Below are 18,387 nucleotides of genomic sequence, written 5' to 3' on the forward strand. Positions count from 1 at the left end.
TCAAAATGTTTAAATTTACTACCGTGGAGGGTGCTTAAGCTAAGTATATATTCATATATTTTGATACAAACTTCATACCTAAGATTTGTCTCTAAAGCATCTATTAGTTCTCTGGTAGGTAATAGAAAGACCGGAAATTGTTAATCCAATTCCCACAATACCGAGGGAAGCCTTAGTTTATTTCTTCGAATTTTTGTGTTTTGTTATTATAGAAATCGTGTTAAAGAAAGAATTAAAAGAGGTCCAGCAACAAATTAAAATTCATTTATATATAAATCCTGATATTCATGTGCTTATATAAACAGTTCTAAATAATGTAACGTAATCTATTCTCTATAAATTGTATAAAACGCAGTTTTCGTAATTTTCTCACATCGTGTTATTAAAAATTCTATTAAATCTTAAAGAAATTGCATTGTTTATTTTAATAATCTCATAATATTTTTGCAAACTGTTTACTTTAATAATAATTTTTATCTTAAAATTCAATTCCTTGAAAAAATATATTTTTGTATTCTCAAATCCAGTAATAACTTGTGTCAATCTAGTTATACGCTTCAAATTAATCTTAATCATAGAAGCTATATACATACATATTAATTAGTAAAATCAACACAGATCAAAGAAGAAAATATTTATCTAAGTAATTACACTGGCTCCTCAGATAATTAAGAAACTGTTATGATAATGGTACGGACAAGCGGTTCAACTTTCTCTAGGTCGAATATTTATTTTTCAGAACGATCTAACAGAAAACTTCCTTTTCCTTTAAAAAATCAATTTTACAAAAATTTTACCAAAATGTTTTATTGAACTTTTAATAAAACATCTTGATCGAAAGTTAGCGTTTAAGTAAATCACCAATCACAATGACTAAACATAAAAATGTTTAAATATTTATTTTATGAATTAATTTAATTATGCTATCACCCAAGTGTAGTCAATTTGTTATTGTAAATGGGGGTTAAAATTCTGTACTTATGTATTTCTTCTAACATCTGTTTACATAACAAATATTTTTGTGCCGATCACACGCTCAGTGTCGCAGTTTCCCACTTTGATAATGAAGAAATAAATACTTAGAAAAAATGAAAAATTTTTATAAATTTAGAAAAGAATGAAGAATTTAGAGGTGTGTATATTAAAAACGATGTATTTGCGGACATATTGTTATCAAATACGAACAGCAATCGTTTTAGAATCGTCATTACTACTATAAACAAACGATTAAAATGAATTTATCAAAATTGCGAAGGCAGTTTGTAAAAAAATTTCTGAAAATTTGTTAAATTTGTAATTATATTTTATTTAATAACTGGAGAGTAAGATTCCCACCAGAGGTGCTGGGAAATGAGCGCACAACAGACCGGATGGCCTAGGTGTATTTCTTCGGATTTTATGTAACATACATACATATATATATATAGACTAGACTATGGACTAGACTATAGACTAGACTATAGACTAGACTATAGACTAGCCTATAGACAAGACTATAGACTAGACTAGCCTATAGACAAGACTATAGACTAGACTAGATTAGCCTACTAGACTAGACTATAGACTAGACTATAGACTAGACTATAGACTAGACTATAGACTAGACTATAGACTAGACTATAGACTAGACTATAGACTAGACTATAGACTAGACTATAGACTAGACTATAGACTAGACTATAGACTAGACTATAGACTAGACTATAGACTAGACTATAGACTAGACTATAGACTAGACTATAGACTAGACTATAGACTAGACTATAGACTAGACTATAGACTAGACTATAGACTAGACTATACTAGACTAGAACTAGACTATAGACTAGACTATAGACTAGACTATAGACTAGACTATAGACTAGACTATAGACTAGACTATAGACTAGACTATAGACTAGACTATAGACTAGACTATAGACTAGACTATAGACTAGACTGAATAGACTAGACTATAGACTAGACTATAGACTAGACTATAGACTAGACTATAGACTAGACTATAGACTAGACTATAGACTAGACTAGACTAGACTAGACTATAGACTAGACTATAGACTAGACTATAGACTAGACTATAGACTAGACTAATAGACTAGACTATAGACTAGACTATAGACTAGACTATAGACTAGACTATAGACTAGACTATAGACTAGACTATAGACTAGACTATAGACTAGACTATAGACTAGACTATAGACTAGACTATAGACTAGACTATAGACTAGACTATAGACTAGACTATAGACTAGACTATACTAGACTAGACTATAGACTAGACTATAGACTAGACTATAGACTAGACTATAGACTAGACTATAGACTAGACTAGACTATAGACTAGACTATAGACTAGACTATAGACTAGACTATAGACTAGACTATAGACTATACTATAGACTAGACTATAGACTAGACTATAGACTATACTATAGACTAGACTATAGACTAGACTATAGACTAGACTATAGACTAGACTATAGACTAGACTATAGACTAGACTATAGACTAGACTATAGACTAGACTATAGACTAGACTATAGACTAGACTATAGACTAGACTATAGACTAGACTATAGACTAGACTATAGACTAGACTATAGACTAGACTATAGACTAGACTATAGACTAGGCTATAGACTAGACTATAGACTAGGCAATAGACTAGACTATAGACTAGACTATAGGAATATTGTTAATACAAACTTGTTTTTATATACTTTGTTAAATATTGATTGAATTTTGTAAATTTTCTATAAGTAGGTTTTTGAAATATTGTATGAAAAAATATTTATAAATTATTCATTCTGAAATAAAACTTTCAACATAGAAATACATTTCTACAGGTTATGGGCTATTAAAAATTTAGAAATGTTTTCAAGAGAAGAAATTAAATCAACCGTCACAAAGCTCAATGGAGCCAATTATTCAGATTGGAAGATTAAAATGGAATTAATTTTAATTAAAGAAGATCTGTGTGATGTTGTTTCAAAACCTAAACCCGCAGTACCGGATGCTAACTGGATAAAGAGAGACGGACAGGCAAAGGCATGTATTGGTCTCATGGTGGAAGATGCACAATTAATACATTTCAAGAATTCGGAAAATGCTTTGAATTATTGGAAAAATTTGCAAGATCATTATGAGAAACCATCTTTAAGTACAAGGGTACATATAATGAAGACCATATGCAAGATGCAACTGACAGATGATGAAAAAATGGAAGCTCACATTAATGAGATGATATCCTACATAGATCAATTAGCTGTCATGGGTGACCCACTAAGCGATTCGTGGGCGGTAGCTATGTTATTGAGAAGCCTTCCAGATACATATGATCCACTTATTGTTGCTTTAGAAGCTCGTAGCGATGACCATCTAAATTTTAACTTTGTCAAAGGAAAGTTGATGGAAGAAGCAACTCGTAAGGTTCATAAGAGGTCATCATCAGACACATCGGTGTTGAAAGTTCAAAAGGTAAACCAGAAGAAAGAACGACACAACTATTCCAAGAAGTGTTTCTACTGTGATAAAGCAGGTCATTTTAAGAAGGACTGTAGAATTTATAAAGAAGCCTTGGCTAAGAAGAATAAAATAAACGTGGCTGGAAATTCAAAGGCAAAACAAAGCATTCAAGAGCATTGTTTTTGGCTTGGTAAATGTGGTAAAAAGGACTGGTTTTTAGACTCTGGGGCTACATGTCACATATCTAATCAAAAACATTTCTTTACGAGTCTGGATGAAAATCATATTGAGTCGGTAAATGTGGCAAATGGTTACCAAATCAATTCGCAAGGTAAAGGTTCGGGTTATATCGAAGTAATAAAAGAAGATAATTCAACCGAAAGAATTTTTATCAAAGAGGTTCTTTACGTTCCATCGATTGAATGTAATCTTTTATCAGTGAAAAAGTTGGCTGAAAAAGGTTACGGTGTATATTTTTATAATAAAATATGCAAAATTTTAAAAAATAACGTTATTGTGGCGATTGGTGATTTGGTGAAAGATCTATACAGACTAAGGGTGAAGCATAATGAAGTCAATTTAATAAACAATGACAAACACAATGGATGCATACATGAATGGCATCGCAAGATGGGTCATAGAGATGTAAATGCTGTAAAGAATATCTTGAAGGATGCAAATATTAAGTTAAATGAATGCGGAAATAATGGAGAATGTGAAATATGTCTCAGTGGTAAGATGTCTCGAAAGTCATTTCCAAATAAATCAGGTGAGCAGTCAAAAGCTTTACTTGATCTGGTACATACAGATGTGGCCGTGATGAATGTGTCTACTCCAAGTGGTTATCGATATTTCGTTACTTTTATCGACGATTTTAGCCGATATTGCGTAATATACTTATTGAAAAATAAGAGTGATGTTTTTATGAAACTAAAAGAATATTTTCATTATGTTGAAACCAAATTTAATAAAATTCCTAAAATATTACGTTCAGATCGTGGAGGTGAATACCTTGGAGACAATGTTAAACAGTTTCTAAAAAGCATAGGTACACAACAACATCTAACCGCGCCATACACTCCGCAACAAAATGGAGTGACAGAGAGGAGAAATCGGTATTTGGTTGAGATGGTAAGGTGTATGCCAGCGGATGCGAATTTACCAAACATTTTTTGGGGAGAAGCAGTGGTAACAGCAAACTTCGTTCAAAAACGAATTACGACAAGGTCTAACAAAAACATTCCCTTTGAGTTATGAGAAAATAAGAAGGTTGATGTAAACCAATTTGAAGTTTTTGGTTCTGAAGCACATGTACTTATACCAGCGCAAAAACGTAAAAAATTGGATCAGAAAACTGAAGTATTGATATTCGTGGGATATTCCGAAGAGTCAAAAGCGTTACGTTTTTTGAATCTTACGAATTTAAAGATTGTAATAAGCCGAGATTACAAAATACTTAAATCTACTTCGAGAAAAATCGAAATGGTACAATCGAATTCAGAAGAAGTTGAAGTAAATTTAAACGGCAACAATTCAGACACACTAATTCAATATCACGAAAGTTCAACCTCTAACAATGAAGATTATTTCTCAGTAGATGAAGAGTTTGCAGTACAATCTGAAGATGAAGATACTATTAATGGTTCCAGTGATTCAAACGATTTAACGGTAATTTCAAATACTAGCGAATCTAATGATGTAGAACTTATTTCAGACCCACAAGTTAATTTGAGAAGATCTAATCGTTCGAATTTGGGTGTATTGCCAAAGAGGTACGTAAATTTAATAAAAAACGTTGAACCCAGTACATACAAACAAGCCATAGAATGTGACGAAAAGGAAAAATTGGTAGAAGCTATGAATGAGGAAATGAAATCATTAGAAAACAACAAAACTTGGAAGGTAGTACCATTGCCCGAGGGACGAAAAGCCATTGGATGCAAGTGGATTTACAAAATAAAACGTGGTTCAGATGGCGAAATTTTAAAATACAAAGCTCGATTGGTTGCGCAGGGCTTTAGCCAAAAGTACGGTGTGGATTATGACGAAGTTTTTGCTCCTGTCGTCAGACAGTCTACATTGAAAATGTTTCTAACAATTGCTGGTTCTAAAAATTAGAACGTCAAACACTACGACATAAAAACTGCGTTTCTAAACGGAGAACTTGATGAATAAATATATGTACATGCGGCAACCAGTTGGATATGAAGTAACAAATAATAGAAAAGATAAAATGGTATGTAAACTACAAAAAAGTTTGTATGGCCTTAAACAAGCAGCGCGATGCTGGAACACAAAACTGTTTGAGGTACTCAAACAGGAAGGGTTTGTTCAAGGAAATGCAGATCCATGTTTATTAAAAATGCAAATTAATAATGAATTCATTTTCATACTTGTCTACGTAGATGACATTTTGGTAACAGCCAAAGCTGATGAACATTTTAAAATCGTTGAAACGATACTTCAGAACAATTTTGAACATACAAAACTTGGAGATGTACATTTTTATCTTGGTGTCAAAATTGAGCGGGCGGATGATGGTTTTTATAATATTCATCAAAGTCAATACGTTGATTCAATTGTTTCAAGAGCTGGTTTACAAGAAAGCAAAGTTTCTAAAATACCAATGGATGTCGACTATATTGCATTAGATCGGAAAGATTTTTTATTTATGGAAAACAACGAAAAATATCAAGAGCTAATTGGATGTCTAATATACCTTTCAGTAAATAGCCGTCCAGATATTTCAGCAGCCGTTTCCATATTAAGTCAGCATGTCAGTCAGCCAGCTGAAAAAGATTGGACGGAGTTGAAAAGATTAATAAAATACCTAAATGGAACAAAATGTTTGAAATTAAAACTCGGAGGTAGTAGATGTGAAGGACTTGTTGGTTATGTAGATGCTGATTGGGCACAAAACCGAATCGACAGAAAATCCTTTAGCGGTTACGTTTTTAAATATAATGGTGGTTGTGTAAGCTGGTCATGTCACAAACAACAGTGTGTATCACTATCGTCTACAGAAGCCGAATACATAGTGCTAGCTGAAGCAACACAGGAAACGATATGGTTAAGAAAACTCGTTGAAGATTTTTGTATTAAACTCCACGAACCTACTACAATTTTTAAAGATAACCAAAGTTGCTAAAGTTAGTTGGTTCCGAAAAATTCAGCAAAAGAACAAAACATGTGGATACCAAATATCATTTTGTACGAGATCTTAAAAATAAAAATATTTTGAAATTATTATATTGCCCTACAGATGAAATGCAAGCAGACATATTGACAAAACCTCTGTCCTATATTAAATTTTCAAAATTTAGAAATTTGTTGAAGTTGTATTAAGGAAGGGTATAGGAATATTGTTAATACAAACTTGTTTTTATATACTTTGTTAAATATTGATTGAATTTTGTATAAGTAGGTTTTTGAAATATTGTATGAAAAAATATTTATAAATTATTCATTCTGAAATAAAACTTTCAACATAGAAATACATTTCTACATAGACTAGACTATAGACTATAGACTAGACTATAGACTAAACTATAGACTAAACTATAGACTAGACTAGACTAAACTATAGACTAAACTATAGACTAGACTAGACTAGACTATAGACTAAACTAGACTATAGACTAAACTATAGACTAGACTATAGACTAGACTATAGACTAGACTATAGACTAGACTATAGACTAGACTTTAGACTAGACTATAGACTAGACTAAACTATAGACTAGACTAGACTATAGACTAGACTATAGACTAGTCTATAGACTAAACTATAGACTAGACTATAGACTAGACTATAGGCTAGACTATAGACTAGAATAAATGTTTTTTTGATTTAAAAATTACTTCGCAGACCGACTTCATAAAAACTTAAATAATGTTCTAATTCCTTGTAGGTTAATGTCGTATGACGATAGACGTTCGCTCGTAATTGGGGATATACAACATTCATTCATAATTACATGCTAAACAAATCTGATTATCTTTTATTTATTTACTTAAGTACTTGATTTTTTTGCTAATTATATCACAATATTATCACATCCCTCAGTCACTTTGATTTCATCTCGGAATCAACTGATATTCATTCGCATTATCGCAGTTGTTCTGTTGTTGTTGTTGTTGTTATCGTTGGAGACAGAGAATGGCACAAAAGAAAATGTCAAGAATTAAAAAAATAAATATTAATCGCATAATTTTGATCTACATGTATGTATTTTTTATTTAATATCACGACAGCGTATAATTTTTTTGACAGTTTTCATTCAAACGCGTTTCTCAGCGGTCTGATCCATTTTTTTGAAAAACGAATTTAATAAAAAAATAGATAAAAGTAAAAATCTTTTTAATGTCGTCCATGGTATTAGATATTAGTCAAGGAAGTTATAATAAATAAATAAAAATTAAAAGTGTTTTAGTTTTGGAAAAAAATTAATAATGAAAAATATTAATAATTTAAAATTTGAAGGTGGGTTTCGACGAGTTTTAAAATAACCTTTATAATATAATAAAGTGACAAATCATAATATTAAATGTAAAAACTATCACTAAAGATCCAGTTATGTAGAACTATATTTTGTAACGAGCTAATATTATGATGCATTAGAAAAGCGCGAAGTTTTATAAATTTATACAGTCCAATCTATCGACTTTAAAATAAAGGTTTAACATCTGTTAAATCTACTTTCTTCTTCGAGATATTTTAACCTAAAGCTTAAAAGAACTCTATACATTGACAAAATCAGTATTTTTAATTATATTTCGCCTTCACGCTGATATTTCGTCTCAAATGTGATTAAAAAACGGGGGGTTTTCAATCCTCACGACACGATATCTGAAAACTTGATGTGACAGAGAAATTCTTCTTCCAGATGTTTTAACGTAAAGCTTGAAACAACCATAAATTGACAAAACTTTATTTTTAACTACTTTATTTTTAATTACGTCTCAAATATGATCAAAAAGCGGGGGTTTTTCAATCCTCACACACGATATCTGGAAAACCTAAAGTGATAGAGAAATTCTAAGATTTGTTTTAAATGTTACTTAATTCTTTAAAAAAGTATACTTTGTTTTGAATTTCAGTCCAAAGATATAACGTTTATCGATTCTTGTCAGGAACTAACAAATACAAATATTTCAAGATTCGCCACCATAACCACCAACCTATCGTTATCGCTAAAAGAGCCCTTACCCCTTAAATGTCGTTATCGGGTTATTTTGTCAATTCCACGATCACTTTCAATACTGCGGCTGGGCAATTTAATATTATAAAACAGTTTTGTTCAAGAACGATCCATTAATTCGGCATTGGTTGTAAATTTATTTCCCAGGAACCCATTGCACTTCAAATAATTTAGGGAAAATTTTAAATATAGAGACTAGACTATAGAGTAGACTATAGACTAGACTATAGACTAGACTATAGACTAGACTATAGACTAGACTATAGACTAGACTATAGACTAGACTATAGACTAGACTATAGACTAGACTATAGACTAGACTATAGACTAGACTAGACTATAGACTAGACTATAGACTAGACTAGACTAGACTAGACTATAGACTAGACTATAGACTAGACTAGACTATAGACTAGACTATAGACTAGACTATAGACTAGACTATAGACTAGACTATAGACTAGACTATAGACTAGACTATAGACTAGACTATAGACTAGACTATAGACTAGACTATAGACTAGACTATAGACTAGACTATAGACTAGACTATAGACTAGACTATAGACTAGACTATAGACTAGACTATAGACTAGACTACTAGACTAGACTATAGACTAGACTATAGACTAGACTATAGACTAGACTACTATAGACTAGGCTATAGACTAGACTATTCCCAACAGACAATACAATACACAAACCTTAGGTGTTATGAAAGCAGTGTTTCATTTCCTGGAACGTTTGTGAGCAGGAATTTAAGACCCTTGGAGTCTTATTTATTCGATTTTCTGCATAAGATAAGAAAATTACGTTGTTTTTATATTATTAGTTAAAGTAATTTGTACGAGTTTTAGAACGTGCATTTTATAAGGGACCCACATCCAGTTATGGACTAGGTTTCGGATATAAAAAAACATGATTTTATAGTAAAGATGAGTAAATATTTGTTTGCAATATATATGGAAGTCGTTATAAAAACAAAATTTTAAGATTAACTTTTATTTTAATTTATAAACTAAACCCCCGAATATTATGATAAAATAAAATCATATCTAAAACGTAAACAAATAAAATTTATTTATGAATACGCCACGGCGCTAGGAATGACAAATTATATACATAAATAAATAATAATAATATTTACATTTCACAAGTCTAATTCTTTTATTAAGATTCTAAAGAAAATAATTTTTGCAAATAAATTAAGAAAACACTGAAATAGATATAAAAATAGATTCGTATGAGCGCTTACAAATTGAATAAATAAATTTAATTTGAGTCAGAAAATAAAGAATATATGTTAAAATTTTGTTCTCTATTATCACACAGTTTGAAATTGAAAGTTAGATTTTCATACATCAGTAGAAATCTTTTCGAATTGGGATTTTTTTTTTTTTTTTTTTGGAAAAATCAACAGAATGCAAAACAATTGTGTTAATTGAATAATTAAACATATATATAATTAAACATAGTATTCGAATGAATTACACTGTGCTACATTTAAAAAAATACTTAAGGTCCCTTCAGACGATCAGGCTTTACGTACGACAAGTCTAATGAAATAGTAAAATGAAATTCCATCCGTTTGACAAAAAAGAGAATAAAAGTCGTATGATTGGTATAAAACAATAACAAAGTAAGATGGAAACAGCTGTTTCACTTTTTTTGTATGTGTTTACATAAAAATACATCCCTGATCTAGTGCGACTTGCTTGTTTTTGAATGAAGAGAGCCATACGACTGTCAAATTTTCCATCCGTATTTTCTCTCAATGTGTGATGGTTTCATTACATATTGGGTTTATACGATCCTATCCGTTCTCTTCCACACAAAATTTTGACAGATCATATTACTTGTGTGCTCGTGTGAAAAGGGCTGGCGACTTTTACTCTTCAATATTTAAAAGATCAATCGATCAAAAAAGGCCTTCGAAATTTCAAACATATTTTTTTTACAAAATATACATCACTCTAGTGGTGGGTATTATGTGTTTGTACTGATGTTTGTTTTTTATTCACCTTATATTATAAGAATCGGTACAGGATCATAATTAATCATACTACATCGTTTGACCCAAGCCTATTGAAAATGATTGAAATCGGTCCACTATTTCGCATAGTCCCACGTGCATCATATGGTCCGTCATGGCCGAATATACTTTATCATGCATTTGTGCTGATGCTTGTAACGCATAAAAATATTGGTTTTACATTCATCTTAAAGGCCGACTGAGAAAATTATTGAAATCGGTTCGATTAAGACATGTTCATTCAACTGTTAGACGTATGGTTTAAGCCTATTCAAAATTGTTGAAATCGATACATTATGTCACCAAGATCCCACACAACCGGACCTTCCGATTTGGCTCATTTTAGCTCATATAAGCCTATGTAAGTAACACTACAGATTTTCGTAATGATCGAACCTTATTTGAACAAATTGCAGGCAAAATTAGAAGATTCTAACTCTAATAGTTTCCAGATATACGAATTTTGCATTATATTGAAAGTCCGCCCATTTTTTTCCCAAATGTTCAAGTGGATGTCAAAGCTGTTTGTGATGATTTTTTTTTTATTTGTATGGAAGGTGCCATGCCTCTTATTGCAAGTTCAATTATTTTGTTCCAAACTTTCAAATGGAACTCAATGATGATTTTACTTCTAATAGTTTCTCAGATATATGTAAGAATTTTTGTATTTCAGCATATGAATACTGAAACGCCCATGGATTTCAAAATTGTTCCTGCAAAATTTGAGTATTTTAGCTCTAATAGTTTCTCAGATATACGAATTTTTGTATTTAATAGTTTGCCAGATAAACATATTTATGTATTAAATTCATATTTGTTGTGTCATGCCCCCTATTGATAGTGCGCCCATTTTTTGTCATAAATACTCACTATAGTGATTCCGACAAAATTTGAGAACTCAGATATAATTTAAGATTTTCCTTATATAGGAGGTACCATGCCCCTATTTCTAGTCAGTCCATTTTCCCCCATATGTGAATGTTAAAGCTGTTCGTGCAAAATTTGAAGATTCTAGTTCTAATAGTTTCCCAGATAAATGAATTTTTGTATACAATTCCTATGGAGGTCCCCTATTGATAGTCCACCCATTTATTGTCTTAAATGCTATGCACACTAAATTTTTAAAACTCTAAGCCCCATTTTCTCATTGTCTGGTTATTTTTTACCGAAACGATAGATTGACAGTTTTTAAACAAAAATTATTTTAACCAGCTGAATATCCACCGGTCAAACGCTAACCGAAGGTTGAGATAAAAATTTAAAATATTCTTTATATGGGAGTTGTCGCACCCACTATAGCTAGGCTGGCCATTTTTGTTTAATACTTATTTTGTATGTGGGCGTGGCACCTCGTCTATAGTTCCTTCTAGATATACATATCGGAATTAATGTAAAAATCACTATAATTGGTTTTTTTTTTATAAAAAAATAAATCATTTTTAAAATATACTCATAACTATTGTAGGGTATCATTATATGGTCGGCCATGTCTGACTATATTTTCTTATTCGTTTTTTGCGTAGAACATTGTAATTACTTGTGAATTATACAGATAAATTCACATATTAAATATATAGTGGGGATTTCCCTTTAAATACAGGGGTTTTAAAGGCAAATTATGAAATAGTTATTGACATTATGTTTGTTCGCGTACTCGATAATTTTGTTACAAAAATTCTGTTACTGGATTCTGTTAGGATATTTTAAGGAGTTATGATAAGGAGAAATTAAAAATTACTCCTTATCACGCCTATTATTGATATTAATTTCAGTTAAAATTTCTGTCTATTAAACGAGAAGTTAGTGGTTCGAACCCTAGTTGATATCAAGAGTTTGTTAGAAAACCCATTTATATATTATTTTATGCAAAAAACATTTCAAACAGTATGATAAAATAACTTATTAATGTATCATAAAACATCTGTGTAACTGTGTTTAAATCCGAAAAAGTAGGATATTTGTTTCATAAAACTTACCTGCTTACTAATGCTAATACCGTTTAATTAAATGAATAGTTTAATTGTTTCCCTGCTAACTGTATTGATCTCTTAAATTTTTAAAAATTAGTTTGTTCCCAGATGCAGATAACAGTCATTCCCACTAACGTCTAACCAGGCAACCAGGTGGTATTCGTATTTCATCAAGTAGTTAGGTACTCTTTGTAAACTCTTTGAAAATTGCGAACTGTACCTTGCTCACAAGGTTTACATGGACAGCCACCCAGCCAGACGGACGGACGAACATAGTTAAATCGACTCAGAAAACGATTCTAAGCCGATTAGTATACTTCAAGGGGTATACTAATCGGCTAAAGTGGTGTAGGCTATAATGGTTTCATAAAGTTGGGCTTGACCTTTCTATTCATTTGCAATAACTTTTCTTTCTGTTAACTCCTCCAATTAAGTTTTCAACACCCGGTATTTTAAACACTAACTAATTGCTGCAGGCAAAGTAAGTTTTTGTTTCAGACAGATTTATTTATTTTATTTTTTTTGTTTTTATAAAAAAAACAGTAAAAAAACATTTCAATTTACGTCTGCTGAAGAGATTTCGGGGAATAGAATAATATTTAATTATTGTTTAATAATAACACAGAAAAGTTAACTAACAGAAGCTCAAATAGAATTAAATAAAATTAAACTGAAATTAACTATTGTCAGTGAGAGACATATTACGGTGCGCAATGCGAATTTTTAATAAAAATAATTTATGCAGATTAATCAGCACGAAAACTAAACGAAATTTAGATTTACATAAAACTGAAGAACATGCGGCTAAAGACAATAGAGAACCCATAGCTATAATATATAAAAGTACTATTTAGAAACTTATGAACAATTTTTAATAATTAAGCAAATATGATAATTATTTAATTAAATAATTTAATGAAATTTGTGTGTATGTATATTCTGTATAATTTTAGCCAAAGATGACGACAATAATTATCCGTTAAAAAATGGTGATTGTGCAGATTTGAATATCGATATTATCGATGATAAATATACAAAACCCAAAGAACCTCATTGGTTTTTCCGGCGTGTTTTCATTTTGACCTGGATCCGTTTGTATGATCGTGAGAAGGCTATAGCGGATTTAATTGCTGGCATTACTTTGGGTTTAACCATTATACCGCAGAGTATTGCTTATGCTGCCTTGGCGGGTTTGTCATCCGAATATGGTTTATATACAGCATTTATAGGTAAGATTTTTTTTATCATTTTTCAGAATGAAAGTAGAGATTTATTATTTTTTTAATGATTTATTTTTTTCACAGGCTCTATAATCTATGTTTTCTTTGGTACCATACCTCAAGTGTCCATTGGTCCCACCAGTTTAATGGCTTTATTGGTTTTACAATATTGCTCCGATAAACCGGTACAATTTGTAATTGTTTTAGCTTTTCTAGCGGGTCTAGTTGAGTTTCTAATGGGGGTCTTCCAATTAGGTAAGTTAAATCAAATCTGAATTTTTCAGAATAGTGCTTTTTAGAATAAAATTTATTTCCGAAATTCTTTCTTTTATTTTCCTTAAGGTTTTATTGTGAGTTTTATACCCTCTCCCGTTACTAAAGCTTTCACCACGGGTACAGCTTTAATCGTGGCTCTGGTGCAACTTAAGAATTTATTGGGTATTCGCATCAAGGGAGTACCTTCGCCCATTCAAATTTGGGAGGGCATCAATATACCTGATGCTACCGTTGGCATTATCTGTTTAATTGTTTTGCTATCTCTGAGAGTAAGTTAAACTAAGAATTACATGAAAAATGTCGAAATCCAGGGACCAGAGTATACTTTTTTAAAGGTCTGAGCTGCGGAATCTTACCTGATGAATTTTACGAACTATTTATATTATCACAACTGTTTAAAAAACCTTGTTTTTCATCATATTTGAGAAGTTATATAGCGAAAACCGCTTTTTAAGTCTTCCGAAATACGGTAGGACTTTGGGTTCCAAACATAGATTTAACGTTTGTCATATTCTGATCCTTCTCTGGCTACATCTTGGCTTTATTTGCAGCGAATTTATAGGAATCTTCTCCCATAAAAGCCTTTTATTGTTTAGATATTTATCTCTTATATTCATTGAGGTAAATATCGTCTTTGATAGGTTCGCGATTCGAAAATATTCGACTTGTCTCAACCTATAAGCTAGTTTATGTAAATACGTCGTACAAACCTTCATAAAAGTATACTCTCGACTCCGAGTTACAAATATCTAATATGAATTTTTTTCCCTTCCAGCAACTTTCCAGCGTCAATTTCAAAAAACAAACTGATAAAACACGACGTTTGAAGAAAATTCTCTGGTACATTAGTATTTCCCGTAATGCTCTCGTAGTTTTCTTCTGTGGTCTTTTAGCTTATTTGTGGATACATAAAAGTTCTCTGCAGGCTGTGCCATTTTCATTATCGTCCAAAGTTCAATCGGGCATGCCTAGCATCAAATTGCCACCTTTTGCTTTTGAGCATAATAATAGAACCTATGTTTTTACCGATATTTGTCGTGAATTGGGTAGTGCCATAATAGTGGTGCCCATAGTGGCGGTATTGGCTAATGTGGCCATTGCTAAGGCTTTTGGTAAGTTATACTACTTGATTTTAAAAATGCAAATAAATATAATTTCATAAAAATCCTTTTCTAAATTAGTTAAGGATGGTCAATTGGATGCTTCTCAGGAAATGTTAACTCTTGGTTTATGCAATTTGGCTGGTTCGTTCTTTAGTGCCATGCCTACTTGTGGTGCTTTTACAAGATCAGCTGTAAGTAATGCTAGTGGTGTGAGAACTCCCATGGCGGGTATTTATACCGGTAGGTTTTTTCCATTTATAAACTATGCATTCATTTAAACTTACTATTTTCATTTTAATTTCAGGCATTATCGTGCTTTCGGCTTTATCTATTCTAACGCCCTATTTCCAGTATATTCCTAAATCCTCCTTGTCAGCAGTTCTTATAGCAGCTGTTATATTTATGGTATGTTTGGAATTATATTAATTTATAGGTTCCAAATTTATATATTTATTTTTAATATTTTATTTTTTTAAAGGTCGATTTTGAACCGTTGAAAACTCTGTGGAAAACCAACAAAAAAGATTTCTTAAGCTGGTCTGGTTGTTTGGTGGTTTGCTTATTGGCCGGTGTGGAAATGGGTCTTTTGTATGGTATTGTGGTTAACATGATATTTGTACTCCTACGATTGGGTAATCCAAAATTGGATGTTGGCTTGAGAAAGGTAAGCTTAAGAAGCATTACCGATCGATCGATCGACCTATCTATCTATCTATATATTTATCTATCTATCTATCTATCTATCTATCTATCTATCTATCTATCTATCTATCTATCTATCTATCTATCTATCTATCTATCTATCTATCTATCTATCTATCTATCTATCTATCTATCTATCTATCTATCTATCTATCTATCTATCTATCTATCTATCTCTCTATCTATCTATCTATCTATCTATCTATCTATCTATCTATCTATCTATCTATCTATCTATCTATCTATCTATCTATCTATCTACTATCTATCTATCTATCTATCTATCTATCTATCTATCTATCTATCTATCTATCTATCTATCTATCTATCTATCTATCTATCTATCTATCTATCTATCTATCTATCTATCTATCTATCTATCTATCTATATCTATCTATCATCTATCTATCTATCTATCTATCTATCTATCTATCTATCTATCTATCTATCTATCTATCTATCTATCTATCTATCTATCTATCTATCTATCTATCTATCTTATCTATCTATCTATCTATCTATCTATCTATCTATCTATCTATCTATCTATCTATCTATCTATCTATCTATCTATCTATCTATCTATCTATCTATCTATCTATCTATCTATCTATCTATCTATCTATCTATCTATCTATCACTATCTATCTATCTATCTATCTATCTATCTATCTATCTATCTAGCTATCTATCTATCTATCTATCTATCTATCTATCTATCTATCTATCTATCTATCTATCTATCTATCTATCTATCTATCTATCTATCTATCTATCTATCTATCTATCTATCTATCTATCTATCTATTCTATCTATCTATCTATCTATCTATCTATCTATCTATCTATCTGTACAACAATTATAAATCATTCTTTCTGTCTCTCTTTACAGTGTGACAGCATGACATATGTTTACATCCAGCCACAAACTGACATTTACTTTGCCGGTGTGGAACACTTGCGTACCGAAATTCGTGCCGCCTGTTCTTTATATAGAAATGATTTTCCCATCGTAGTCGATTGTTCACGCTTTATGCTCTTCGATGCCACTTTCGTTGAAATGATCAACGCAGTAGCTAAAGATCTCAAAGAGAATGAAGTCATGTTGATTCTTCAGTCAATGAGTCTGAAACAACAACGTTTATTACCCATTAATTCGAATATTAGATTTGTAAATGACACCACCATAACAGTGGATGATTTAATGCCAAATAAGGAAAGTACAACGACATAAATTTTAAGAAAATTTATTACAAAAAAGAGTCTAGACTTTGTTAAACAAAAAGACGAAAAAGATTATTGTAAACAGTTTTTGAACGTTATTGCAAATATTTTCGTATGACGTTGCAAACTGTCACATTTGTTGTCATAGCTGTCATTCTCTCTCGGTCAGGCAGTATTGTGAGAAAATATTAATGAATGGATGAAGTAGTTTTCTTCTTCTTCCTGTGCCATTTTTATCTCTTACAATATTGCATGCATCTTTATTAATTACAGAGAGTCATGTGTATTATTCCGTCTAAAATGAACTCGCAACTTAATTTTTTAATTAAATATTTAGTTTATTTATCTAATATTTTAAGCTGTTTGTTTTGCTGTAGAGCAGCTATAATTATTTGTTATTATTTTTGTTTTTGTTCGGCGTCATTAAAATAGAGAGTGTTATTGTAAATATACTACACTGTAGTATTATAGTATGTAGTATTATTTTGTAAATTTCACACTCGACATTTTTGTTGTTGCTTTTTAATATAATTATTTTCCTAGTTAATTGACATTGATAATGTGTGATTTTATTGTTATTTGTAGTATTATTAAGTTAGTTTTTTTTTAGTTCTAAATTCATAAATAATTTGCATTTATTATGGCAATTATAAAAACTATGTAAGTGTATGTGGAATAATAATTTGAAATTCAAATTATTATAATTATTTATAAGAAAAACTTGACAATTTGAATAAATAAAGAATTATGTTTTTATGAATGAAAATAAATAAATGTTGTTGTATTTTTCATCCAAAAGAACTTTTCAAAGGCCAGGTTCGAGAATGAATTCTATTCAGAACTAATTCATCCTAATTGTAATTTATAGAATTTTATTTCCGACCCCTCATATAAAGCTTAATTAATTTAACCATGTTCGTCAGTTTATGTGTCCTCATGTACTTAAAATTCAGTATTGTGAAGACCTTTGATATCTGAGAGATTGGAATCTTCGGAAGTTTTATAAGTCATGCTTTCGAGAAGTTTGCTATCAGCAAAATCGGTTCATAAATATCAGAGATATGAGCAAAAATACGAAACAATCCATAAAAAATTGATATGGCCTAGTTAAAAAAAATTATACAACTTGTGGTCAAGTTATTATGGTTGGGTTTTCTTATATAAAGTTACATCTCTCTCTATAGTCTAGT

General features: G+C 30.9%; 1 protein-coding gene across 2 annotated transcripts; it reads left to right on the forward strand.

Moving 5' to 3' along the window:
• The first annotated feature begins 7,735 nt into the window (after positions 1-7,735).
• On the forward strand, positions 7,736-17,960 carry LOC119606823 (sodium-independent sulfate anion transporter). Of its 2 annotated transcripts, none has more exons than XM_037960455.1 (9): positions 7,736-7,951; positions 13,625-13,900; positions 13,976-14,146; positions 14,234-14,436; positions 14,943-15,279; positions 15,349-15,510; positions 15,575-15,675; positions 15,749-15,934; positions 16,866-17,959. In XM_037960455.1, the coding sequence occupies exons 1-9, from the start codon at positions 7,921-7,923 to the stop codon at positions 17,205-17,207; spliced, it is 1,809 nt and encodes a 602-aa protein (XP_037816383.1). In that variant the 5' UTR covers positions 7,736-7,920; the 3' UTR covers positions 17,208-17,959. The 2 variants fall into 2 exon arrangements, with proteins under 2 accessions (XP_037816383.1, XP_037816382.1); XM_037960454.1 differs by lacking the exon at positions 7,736-7,951 and adding an exon at positions 13,354-13,514 and having other exon boundaries at positions 16,866-17,960.
• The last annotated feature ends 427 nt before the right edge of the window (positions 17,961-18,387 follow it).

Source organism: Lucilia sericata, unplaced genomic scaffold (assembly GCF_015586225.1).
Source record: "Lucilia sericata isolate MDLA Ls3-8-SP2 unplaced genomic scaffold, ASM1558622v1 Contig000626F_arrow, whole genome shotgun sequence".
Lineage (NCBI taxonomy): Eukaryota > Metazoa > Arthropoda > Insecta > Diptera > Calliphoridae > Lucilia > Lucilia sericata.

Excerpts from the sequence above, each read along its gene's own strand:
- LOC119606823 (XM_037960454.1), top strand. The coding sequence starts at position 13,385 with ATGCGAATTTTTAATAAAAATAATTTATGCAGATTAATCAGCACGAAA. Across the intron at positions 13,901-13,975 it reads TTTATATACAGCATTTATAG|GCTCTATAATCTATGTTTTC; the intron begins GTAAGATTTTTT and ends TTTTTTTCACAG. Across the intron at positions 15,676-15,748 it reads TAGCAGCTGTTATATTTATG|GTCGATTTTGAACCGTTGAA; the intron begins GTATGTTTGGAA and ends ATTTTTTTAAAG.